This window comes from Esox lucius, chromosome 20 (assembly GCF_011004845.1).
Source record: "Esox lucius isolate fEsoLuc1 chromosome 20, fEsoLuc1.pri, whole genome shotgun sequence".
Lineage (NCBI taxonomy): Eukaryota > Metazoa > Chordata > Actinopteri > Esociformes > Esocidae > Esox > Esox lucius.
The window spans coordinates 4,838,441-4,850,780 of NC_047588.1; the positions used below are offsets into that span (position 1 = coordinate 4,838,441).

Genomic DNA, 12,340 nt, shown 5'->3' on the forward strand with positions numbered 1-12,340 from the left:
AGTAATTCAATTATGGAGCAGTGTCATTTAGCAGCTCACATAAAAAGGAAACAGAACTCACATAAAGGAAAAATAATCTGACAGACTTTTCTGACACTATCCAAAATCTCATCTGTGACATAACAGCACAGACATTGTGCCAATGAGACCGACCACAAGGAACAGTCTGTGTGATACATGTTGAAAACCGGCAAAGAATGAGCCTCATTTTCCAAGAGCTCCAACGGGTCTCTGGGGTTACCAGGGAAGTGTCTGAAAGCTTCCCATGTGGAGTGACATCTGGTGGTGAAAACAGATACTGCAGGGTTTTGAAGGGACGCTTAAAGGGCTCCATTGATACACTGCCAAGCAAATGCCTGAGGTGCTTGAATTCTGTGAGAGACTGTACCAAAATGTAATTACAATGTGTAATTACAATCAGTTCTCTCTTGTGTTTCTACTGATGGTAGTCCTGAGGCCTGATTTCCAGTCGGCTTCCATGAGAGACTGTGTTTGCAGGTCCATGAATGGTGGAAAACTTTTTTTAGGAAAAGAGAAGACTTGTGATTTCCACAGTCATCAATATGCAACCATGCGGAATGACATGTGGGCCCATTATTTATCATACTTATTTAGTCTGCACTAAAATCATCTCTCTCTGTGTCGCTGTCTGTCTGTGTATGTGCGTCTAAGTCTGAGGGCCTCTGTGAGTCTTTGGAGACTAAGGAGGTTGTATCGTAATATTATTTTTTATGATCTTGAAACTGATTCTCTGCCTCCAAGAATCGATATTTGGTTTGGATTTTCAAGTAGTTAAAAGCAGCATTATAATTTTTATTCAGGTAAAATAGCAATGCTGTAATTACTCCAATCCTATAAATGGCACAATGGCCCTTTTTGGCTGAATGAACGCAGCATTCAAGAAAGCTATATTTAGAATGTGATTTTCATTGCAAAACACTGATGACACGAACACCATTCAAGCTGCACAATCAAAGGTATGGGATCACTTCGGGTTCAACGACATTACAAGGAAGAACAAACTAGATGTGTCTCATGCTGCGTGTAAATTGTGTCGCACAAAAATAAAGTAGGTCCACTTGGGTAATTCCACCAACTTGAGTGCTTGTCTCACCCAAAATAATTCAGGGCTGAACGTTGTGACAGCAGAGAAAGCAAAACAACGAACCCTGGATAGTCTTCTTGTCAGACTACCCCACAATTCTGAACGGGCTAAGCAAATCACACAATCTGTGACATTCTTTATATGTAAAGACCTAGGCCATAAACCAAGTGAGCAATCGATGGCGGCGCGCCAGCATTTTACCACTGGCATGCCACCACAGGCTATAATGTCCTACAGCCAGCGGGACACCAGCTTTTGCTGCTTTGCTCCTGATCTCAACTTGTATCAGTTAATTTGCATCTCTGGTGGCTTTCCACCAGCGTCCCAAACACTTTATGCTGGTGGTTAGCCACCAAAGAGAGGGCTTGCGCTTTGGCCTGCTGTGCCTATCTGCTCGTCTTGCCATTTTCTTCCAACAGAGATGCTACTGTACCCCTTATATCTTGTACTGATTTTATCTGTAATAACTTAATTTTAATATTGTTAAATCTTAAAATTAAGATTAGTGTACAGAATTGTTATCAACATTGGTAGTTTATAAATAAAATTTACTTTGACTTATGCACTATTGCTTGCGTAAAGGATTAGAAAATGGGTTTGAATGTTAAACAGACACCCCTCCTAGTTTGCATTAGCTACAGTAGCATTTTCAGAGCTATTGTGTTCACACCCTCTTAAGTAAGCCCCACACTCCCACAATCAGATCACCGCTGGGCCCCTTCAAACATTGGATGTATTGATGAGTAGCCAGTTTAGCAACATGATCACCTTTGTGTAGACATAACCAGTAATTCAGTGCAGTGAAAATGAATAAACTACATAAAAAGCATACAACGGGTAACGTAATTTCTAGAAGGTTTTTACAATGGTTTTGATCGGTTGTCAGCTCTTCCAGGTAGTGTTAAGATGCTCTATTGTACTCGCTAATATAATTTTTTTTTTGTGTATTAGTGTTGGCTGTCTGTTGGTACGTAAGTAACACTTTTTGTCCCGATTTGAATGCTTTCTACCTGGTTAATATCATAGTGTGGTCTTGAAACAATTACAATCAGGAAATAAAGTATATATAAACACTGTTTGAGCTAAATGTGAGTAAATAACAGCGCGGTCTGACCAGCCATTGTTACGTTACTTATAGCTAGGCATGCTAATGGTGCGTTCTAAACAAGACGTTCTAATCACACTGGTGTGACCGTACGCTTCAGGGACCACTCTAGCCTGATCACACTGGTGTGACCGTACGCTTCAGGGACCACTCTAGCCTGATCACACTGGTGTGACCGTACGCTTCAGGGACCACTCTAGCCTGATCACACTGGTGTGACCGTACGCTTCAGGGACCACTCTAGCCTGATCACACTGGTGTGACCGTACGCTTCAGGGACCACTCTAGCCTGATCACACTGGTGTGACCGTGCGCTTCAGGGACCACTCTAGCCTGATCACACTGGTGTGATCGTACGCGTCAAATGGTAAATATTTTCTGCCCTCCTCTTTTTGCTTCCATTGCAACTTTAGAATTGCCATGTGTAAAGCATTGGCATTAATTGCACACCTATTCATTCTACTTGTATATACATATACTTCATACATGTATATTTTCTGCCCTCCGCTATGTGCACTTCTGGCTAGACACAAACTCAATTTCGGTGTACTGTACCCTGTTCAAAGACAGGAAAGTTTAATCTAATCAAAACAATTTTTTTTTAATTGGTCAAATACCGTTGCACATACATACATACATACATACATTAACCGTTAAACCTAGGCGCAATGCATTTTAGCATTCTTTAGCGTATTATTCCAAAATAAATCTTTGAGTTCTTAATAAATTTCATTGACAGACTCAATGTTTTATTGTATTAGTCAAACATTTTGGCCAGAATTGTTTGCCACCAGTTATATGAAAACAATAAAAAATTGCCTATACTGAATCGCAATACATCATGAGAATCATGGAAATCACAATACATATTGTATTGGCACCTTGTAAGGTCCCTCACAATTCCCAGCCCTACTGGAGACACGCTGGGACAGCAGAATAGATTACAGCAATCTATTGTTACAAATGATAACCCGGCACTCAGAAGGAACTCAACAGGTTAAGTCAAAGTCTGTCGTGGTGAAGAAAGAGCTGAGCCGCAAGGCGAAGCTCTTGATTTACTGGTCAATCTACGCTCCTACTCTCACCTATGGTCATGAACTTTGAAAATGATGATGATGATCCTTCAAAGACATAACAGCTCCCACAAGAACACTATGGAAAGGCTGTGGAATATGGAGTAGGTTATAGAGGAGTTTGTTTTCTTCCTGCCAATATGGCTCTAACAATTAAGATCAAGTTTTACGACCAAGTGTGTAATAGAAAAGACACTAAGGAATGTTTGTGTCTTTGTTTTGTTGAGAAATCCAGTCAACTCTGTTGATTTCTGTGGTCTGCTGCAGCAGATCGGAACCAACTACAAAGGATTTGATGATGCTGCTTTCATCTTGCCATACATTTTCACAAGATTCACCATGACTATGGAGCTCACAACCCCCAAAAAATCAGTGAGCCATCACCCTGCTTCACAGTGGGGATGGTATTCTGTTCACTATAAGCCTTGTTGACCCTTCTCCAAACATAGCGCTTATGGTTGTGACCATAAAGCTCTATTTCGGTCTCGTCACTCCAAATTACAGTGTACCAGAAGCTATGATGTGTGTCAGGATGTTGTTGGGCATATTGTAACTGGGCTTTTTTTATGGCATTGGCACAGTAAAGGCTTCTTTCTTTTTTGTTCAAGTATCGTCATATTGTGCTCCTTGAAACAACCACACTGTCTTTTTCCAGAGCAGCCTGTATTTCTCCTGAGGTTACCTGTGGGCTTTTCTTTGTATCCCAAAAAAATATTCTGGCAGTTTTGGGTGAAATCTTTCTTGATCTACCAGACTTTGGCTTGGTATCAAGAGATCCCTGGATTTTCAACAACTTAATAAGTAATTCAACAGTACTGACTGGCATTTGCAAGGCTTTGGATATCTTTTTATATCATTTTCCATCTTTATAAAGTCCCATTACCTTGTTACGCAGGTCTTTTGACAGTTCTTTTCTGCTCCCCAAGGCTCTGTATCTAGCCTGCTTAGTGCATCCAAATGAGAGCTCATTGACTATGTATACACAGACACTAATTGTAATTTAAAAAACCACAGGTGTGGAAAAATGTACCTTTAATTGCCATTTCCACCTGTGTGTGTCACCTTGCTCAGTCATATTTTTTAAATCAATGCCAAAATTTCACAATTTCTGCCAGGGTATGCAAACTTGTATTTCCTAATCTTCCTTAATAAAATGTAAAGCCTTTGGCAGCGTGGAACCAGATGATTGCTTTTTTAAGAGTCTCAATAAAATTCTCAACAGTATTATTAATACACGTTCTCTATAAATGAAATCCAGAATAAGTACCAGTGCACCTCAAAGCTAGCGTATCTAATGGTGTTGGATGGTTTTTAAACTTGAAGTGAAGTCTACTGTGTGAATTCTCTGGTAGAGGTATATGGTAGTTCTACCAAGATTTGGCAAACAACTTGTATGCACTATGCCTGCAATTGACCACTAGGTGACAGCAAGGAGTCCTCCTTCCTCCATTGATCTTTACTATATGAACAGTGGGTCACTGCTCTGGGGTTCAGGTCCAGGGGACAAGGATTCCACAAATTCTTCAGCCCTGGCTCTGACCTGACCTTTCACCTTCCATGTTCCCTTGCTTGACCTCAAGTTGACCTTAGAACTCAGAGGAATTTCCTTAGGGTAGAACTGAATTTAACTGGTGTTTTTTCACACTACAGTGTCAGTGAGACCAATTGAGACCTTCCCAACAGGACATATTAAATCTAGTATTATGTTACAGCAAGGTGATAGAGTTTCCTGGCATTTCATTTATAAACTTATACAAGTATAGGATCCCAACAAACTCTACTGTCCACTCCTCTGCGCCAGAAAGCTTCCAAGTAAAAATATACACAGTATATAGTGTAGTATAATTTAAATATGTTCAAGAGGAGAAGTAAAAGTTACTGCACAGGGGTGTTGAACTAAATGCGAACGTGAGGCACCTGTTCTCCACTTACTGACAGCCTGCTCACTCAACTCTGCTACTAGCAAATATTTCAACTGGTGCAATCCATTTTAAACTGAGAAATATAATAGAGGTGGGATCATATTCTCCATACTTTTCGTGAAGTGTGTTCTAACATTGTTAAATTGATCTTGGGGAAGTATGGCAATGTACCTAAGGAAAGGCTTCCCATTCAACTTAATACAAACCCCAGGGCCTGTGCACCATAAAGGCCTGTTTGTGAGGGCTGGGATTATTTAATTAATTGTAGGTTGCTGGGCAGCATGTCAGAAGAGAATAGAACAATGTGTGCTGACACAGCAAAAACCCTACCAGGTCCTGTGACAGAGTCAATAGTACCCGGGGGAGAGGGAATAGAAGAGAGAGACCGGAGTACAGGGAATAGAAGAGAGAGACCAGAGTACAGGGAATAGAAGAGAGAGACCAGAGTACAGGGAATAGAAGAGAGAGACCAGAGTACAGGGAATAGAAGAGAGAGACCAGAGTACAGGGAATAGAAGAGAGAGACCAGAGTACAGGGAATAGAAGAGAGAGACCAGAGTACAGGGAATAGAAGAGAGAGACCAGAGTACAGGGAATAGAAGAGAGAGACCAGAGTACAGGGAATAGAAGAGAGAGACCAGAGTACAGGGAATAGGAGAGAGACCAGAGTACAGGGAATAGAAGAGAGAGACCAGAGTACAGGGAATAGAAGAGAGAGACCAGAGTACAGGGAATAGAAGAGAGGGACCAGAGTACAGGGAATAGAAGAGAGAGACCAGAGTACAGGGAATAGAAGAGAGGGACCAGAGTACAGGGAATAGAAGAGAGGGACCAGAGTACAGGGAATAGAAGAGAGAGACCAGAGTACAGGGAATAGAAGAGAGGGACCAGAGTACAGGGAATAGAAGAGAGGGACCGGAGTACAGGGAATAGAAAAGAAAGACCGGAGTACAGGGAATAGAAGAGAGGGACCGGAGGACAGGGAATAGAAGAGAGAGACCGGAGGACAGGGAATAGAAGAGAGGGACCGGAGGATAGGGAATACAAGAGAGGGACCAGGGGACAGGGAATACAAGAGAGGGACCAGGGGACAAGGAATAAAAGAGAGGGACCAGGGGACAGGGAATACAAGAGAGGGGACAGGGAATACAAGAGAGGGACCAGGGGACAGGGAATACAAGAGAGGCACCAGGGGACAGGGAATACAAGAGAGGCACCAGGGGACAGGGAATACAAGAGAGGCACCAGGGGACAGGGAATATAAGCGAGGGACCAGGGGACAGGGAATACAAGCGAGGGACCAGGGGACAGGGAATACAAGAGAGGGGACAGGGAATACAAGAGAGGGGACAGGGAATACAAGACAGGGACCAGAGGACAGGGAATACAAGAGAGGGACCAGGGGACAGGGAATACAAGAGATGCACCAGGGGACAGGGAATACAAGAGAGGGACCAGAGGACAGGGAATACAAGCAAGGGACCAGGGGACAGGGAATACAAGCGAGGGACCAGGGGACAGGGAATACAAGCGAGGGACCAGGGGACAGGGAATACAAGCGAGGGACCAGGGGACAGGGAATACAAGAGAGGGGACAGGGAATACAAGAGAGGGACCAGGGGACAGGGAATACAAGAGATGCACCACGGGACAGGGAATAAAGACTTGATGATAGGTTGATTACGTCAATCAAGTGTGTAGGTGGTAGGGTAACATTTGAAACAGGTGTGTGAGTCCTTGGGAAAAAACAGAAATGTGCACCCTTTGGGTCCCGAGGTCCAGGATTGGGAAACACTGCTGTAGAATGTTCCAATTAAGTGTTACAGTACATATGTTAATGCTTTATGACAGTGACTGGATTTTTACCAGGATTTCCAAACAGAAAGGCCACAGGTTCCAGCCCATAGTTTTCCCTATCACATAGTATGGGTAATTAATTAACTTCTAAACCTATCCCAAATAACTTACTTGCGTCAGGGATAGCTGCCATGGATTCAAAGATGTTGGGTTGAAACATTTGCTTGTAAAATAGGAATTAGCCCTGTGGGTGGTTGAACACGAAAGAGTATGCACTCACGGGGTCTCCAAGATCAGAAGAAACACCAGGTGCACTTTTTGGGTCACACACAGCATCGGGGGTACCCGTCTTCCCACTTTGATGTCATACAAGCCCAAACCCCTTAAGTCAAGATGTGCACTTCGCATTTTCACATTGTATTTCAGCCCTATCCTATACAGGCCAATTCCAATGACTTTTAATATTTCTGCACAACCACCCAACAAAACAACAGGTTCAGTCATTAAGTCAATAACTCTCCTTCCACTATCCAAATATTTATTATGTAAATTAATGTAGATGTTTCTAAGATAAAAACCACACCTAATAAATAGAGCCACATGAACACATCCTATAGCATAACACAACAGTTGGTCAAGTCTTTATACACATGCTCACACACTCCTTAAAATGTACTGAGCTTCATATGCTAAATTAATTATGGTAATGTTAAAATGTACTGAGCTTCATATGCTAAATTAATTATGGTAATGTTAAAATGTACTGCGATTCCTATGCTAAATGAATTGTGGTAATATTGAAATGTACTAAGCTTCCTATGCTAAATGAATTGTGGTAATGTTACAATGTACTGCGATTCCTATGCTAAATGAATTGTGGTAATGTTAAAATGTACTGAGCTTCCTACACTAAATGATTTGTGGAAATGTTAAAATGTACTGAGCTTCCTACGCTAAGTGAATTGTGGCAATGTTAAAATGTACTGAGCTTCCTACGCTAAATTAATTGTGGTCATGTTGAAATGTGGCTGAAGGTGGTCCAGCGATGGAAGCCACTGCCTTCAGTCAATAAGCACCGCTGCAGCATGGAAAAATACTTTCCAAATCCAACTACCCGAGCCTATGCTTACCTAGCAGAATAATACCATGACCTGTTTATTATGTGCTACAGCAATAATGCTAAACAACAGTATAATATCCATATTTGATTCTCAGAGAAAAAACCTGAAAACACTAGGGATCAAAAGATTAAACAGAATTTGGGGAAAATCTTTCACAAAATAGCTTTAAAAGGGCCTAGTTTCCTAGAACAGTGACACCTGAAACAGCACAGTGGTACAGCATCCTAGAACAGCGTAGCATTATAGCATATTAGCATTGTAGTGTTATAGCACACTAGCCCAGCACAGTGTTACAGCATACTTGCCCAGGACAGCATTATAGCATACTTGCATTGCATAGGGTTACAGTGAGAGTTAGAAGGTGGTGCTACAGACTGCCTACCTGCGATGCGGATTACGGCCCTCTCAGCCGGGTCCAGGACATCCCCGGAGCCCAAAGATGACTTGGAACGTTTGACTCTTTGGTGCTTGGGCAGGTTCCAGGGGAGCGTGTCCCCAGGGCTAGGGGAAGGGAAGCTCCTCTCTCCAAAGCTTTCCAGCAACGCCCTCTCCCTCTCCCTGTCTTTCTGTTTATCCTTACGGCTGGATGCCATCACCTACAGAACAGCCACATAAAAAGAGCTGGAGTGAGACACTGCCCGTAAACAGGTATTATGCATATTACTGATAACATCTGAATACTTAGAAATCCACAATATACTATAGCAAACAGTACACGATACAAATATTATTTTACTACAATAGGTTGAATATCAGAGTGGTAGATATCTGCTGTTTATACGCAACATGTTGACTAGATGTTGGGCAATCACTGGGGGGGCCTACTTGCCAACTGAGCTTTTGTGAATAGTCACCCTAGGGCACAGAAAAACACTGTGTTATTCAGCACACTACAGTAACAGGATATACAGTACATTGTTACAGATACAAGTTAAGTTGGAAACCCAGCCTGTTTCAAGTGGACTGAGACTCGTGATATATAGTATGAATCTCTGAAACAATCTGGCGTGTGAAGGGGCATGCCATATCCATATCCGTGTGAAGGGGCATGCCATATCCAACTAGTAATTTAGCTTCTAAAAAACAAATGACTAATCCGATAATGGCTGTTTTCCCATGTAAGTAAACACCAGGATAATGAATACAACACTCTATAACCCAATTGCCACAAGATAAATATGCCAGTCAAGATTAATGTGTCAGTCAAAGTAGAAAATAATAAATAAATAATAACATTAACAACAACTGAGGTACCAGCAGGAAATTACCTGTTTGAAGGGGAGGGAATATGACTTTGACCCAACTCCAAAGTTGACTATAAAAATGTGCAGCCGAGATAAATCTTGATTGAAACATTTCCATGTTACAATGGAAAAATGTGCGAATGAACATTTGCATTCATAGAGGTCTGCAGACTCTGCCACTTAAAAGCAAATGCATGAGATGAGAACAGATAGCAGCTGGGTGTCATAGTGGCCTGTATTGTCACTAGATAACGCAGAACAAACTTCGATTGCTCAACTTAATAAAAATGCAATAACGTGCAATTTAAGGGAGCTGTACCATATTTGTGCAGTTTTAATCAATTGACATTATGCAGTAATGAGATGAAAAAAGTATGAAGCATTGTGGATGATTTTACAAGTAGATTTACATACTTATTGTCTAGAAGCAAATGTGAAAGAAGTGTAATATAAAGTCTTGAAAGCGTGTTGCTATGACAACTGCCCGATATGGGAGCATGTTTTACTCATTCAACTAACGTTTATAAGACAACATACATTAATTAATACACTATCTCTGACTGATTATATAATTAATTAGATTAGCTTTGTTCATCTCTTTGCATTGACATTTTTTGTTTTAACTAGCAGTCCATGAAGTGATGATGATTTTTGTCTTGTTTTTCTTTTGCATTGTTTGTACCCACATTTCACTCCTCTTAATTTCATGATGACCAATTTGCAATTATTGTCATCAAAGCAGGGTTCCTCTCAGCACATCTTGCCAAGCCATTGTGATTCTCAACATATTTTTTTCACTGAATAACAAAGGAACCCAGGGTAAGCGTGACCAAGATTCAAACACTTGGCCACAATGACTGAGCTATATTAAAAGGCTGTACCCCACTTGGGGAAGCAGTGATCTACTTATCCCTGTATTGTAAGATGCAATTCTTAAAGGACTGGAGTCAGACAACTGATTTTATTTACTAGCTAATATACTTTTTGTCCCCCATGAGGAATACGGACTAATAACAAGAACCTTATGTTAAATTGAAAATAAATCGCCCTTCCCAGCTCCATATAGACTCATGCTTGCCTTTTTCTTTAATTTTCATTCACTAGATATGAACAGCTGTAAACTCACGTACCATATTAATGGCAAAATGACTGCCTGACAAATTTTGTCAATTATTTCCCACATACAGTGGGCACAAGTATTTGATACACAGCCGATTTTGCAGGTTTTCCTACTTAAAAAGCAGGTAAAGGTCTGTCATTTTTATCATGGGTACACTTCAACTGTGAGAGACGGAATCTAAAAAAAAATCCAGAAAATCACATTGTATGATTTTTAAATAATTAATTAGCATTTCATTGCATGACATAAGTATTTGATCACCTACCAACCAGTAAGAATTCCGGCTCTCATAGACCTGTTAGTTTTTCTTTAAGAAGCCCTCCTGTTCTCAACTCATTACCTGTATTAACTGCACCCGTATGAACTCATTACCTGTATAAAAGACACCTGTCCACACACTCAATCAAACAGACTCCAACCTCTCCACAATGGCTAAGACCAGAGAGCTGTGTAAGGACATCAGGGATAAAATTGTAGACCTGCACAAGGCTGGGATGGGCTACAGGACAATAGGCAAGCAGCTTGGTGAGAAGGCAACAACTGTTGGCGCAATTTTTAGAAAATGTTCAAGATGACGGTCAATCTCCCTCGGTCTGGGGCTCCATGCAAGATCTCGCCTCCTGGGGCATCAAGGATCATGAGGAAGGTGAGGGATCAGCCCAGAACTACCCAGCAGGACCTGGTCAATGACCTGAAGAGAGCTGGGACCACAGTCTCAAAGAAAACCATTAGTAACACACTATGCCGCCATGGATTAAAATCCTGCAGCGCACGCAAGGCCCCCGCTCAAGCCAGCGCATGTCCAGGCCCATCTGAAGTTTGCCAATGACCATCTGGATGATCCAGAGGAGGAATGGGAGAAGGTCATGTGGTCCGATGAGACAAAAATAGAGCTTTTTGGTCTAAACTCCACTCGCCGTGTTTGGAGGAAGAAGAAGGATGAGTACAACCCCAAGAACACCATCCCAACCATGAAGCATTGAGGTGGAAACTTCATTCTTTGGGGATGCTTTTCTGCAAAGGGGACAGGACGACTGCACCGTATTGAGGGGAGGATGGATGGGGCCATGTATCGCGAGATTCCCTTAGTAAGAGCATTGAAGATGGGTCGTGGCTGGGTCTTCCAGTATGACAGCGACCCAAAACACACAGCCAGGGCAACTAAGGAGTAGCTCCGTAAGAATCCTCTCAAGGTCCTGGAGTGGCCTAGCCAGTCTCCAGAACTGAACCCAATAAAAAATCTTTGTAGTGTGCTGAAAGTCCGTATTGCCTGGCGACAGCCCTGAAACCTGAAGGATCTGGAGAAGGTCTGTATGGAGGAGTGGGCCAAAATCCCTGCTGCATTGTGTGCAAACCTGGTCAAGAAGTTCAGGAAACGTATGATCTCTGTAATTCCAAACAAAGGTTTCTGTACCAAATATTAAGTTCTGCTTTTCTGATGTATCAAATACTTATGTCATGCAATAAAATGCAAATTAAATAATACAATGTGATTTTCTGGATTTTTGTTTTAGATTCTTTCACCCACAGTTGAAGAGTACCTATGATAAAAAGTACAGACTTCTACATGTGGGAAAACCAAGTATCAAATACTTGTTCTCCCCACTGTACATACACCATCTGAGCAACATTTTATTAATTGTGATATTTTAGCAATCAAAAATTACAGAAAATTCTAGTAAATAGTCACATAATATTTTTTATACAAACTTTTATACAAATTCTGACCAGAGGGGGATGACTGAATTGGTGAATATCACATCCAACCACAACACCAGTAGGTATATGAGTAACCCAATGTGTCACACCTTAAAAACAAGAGTTGATTGTATAAGCTTCCAGTATTCTACTTT

The 12,340-nt window shown here is 41.6% G+C and overlaps 1 protein-coding gene across 2 annotated transcripts in view; it reads right to left on the bottom strand.

Moving 5' to 3' along the window:
- The window catches only part of plecb (plectin b), a 178,361-nt gene that overhangs the window by 149,185 nt on the left and 16,836 nt on the right, over nucleotides 1–12,340 (bottom strand). For both annotated transcript variants that reach the window (XM_020041060.3, XM_013131365.3), the window contains exon 2: nucleotides 8,506–8,719. In XM_020041060.3, coding sequence (XP_019896619.2) covers nucleotides 8,506–8,716 — 211 coding nt within the window. In that variant the 5' untranslated portion in view covers nucleotides 8,717–8,719. The remainder of the gene's footprint in view (nucleotides 1–8,505; nucleotides 8,720–12,340) is intronic.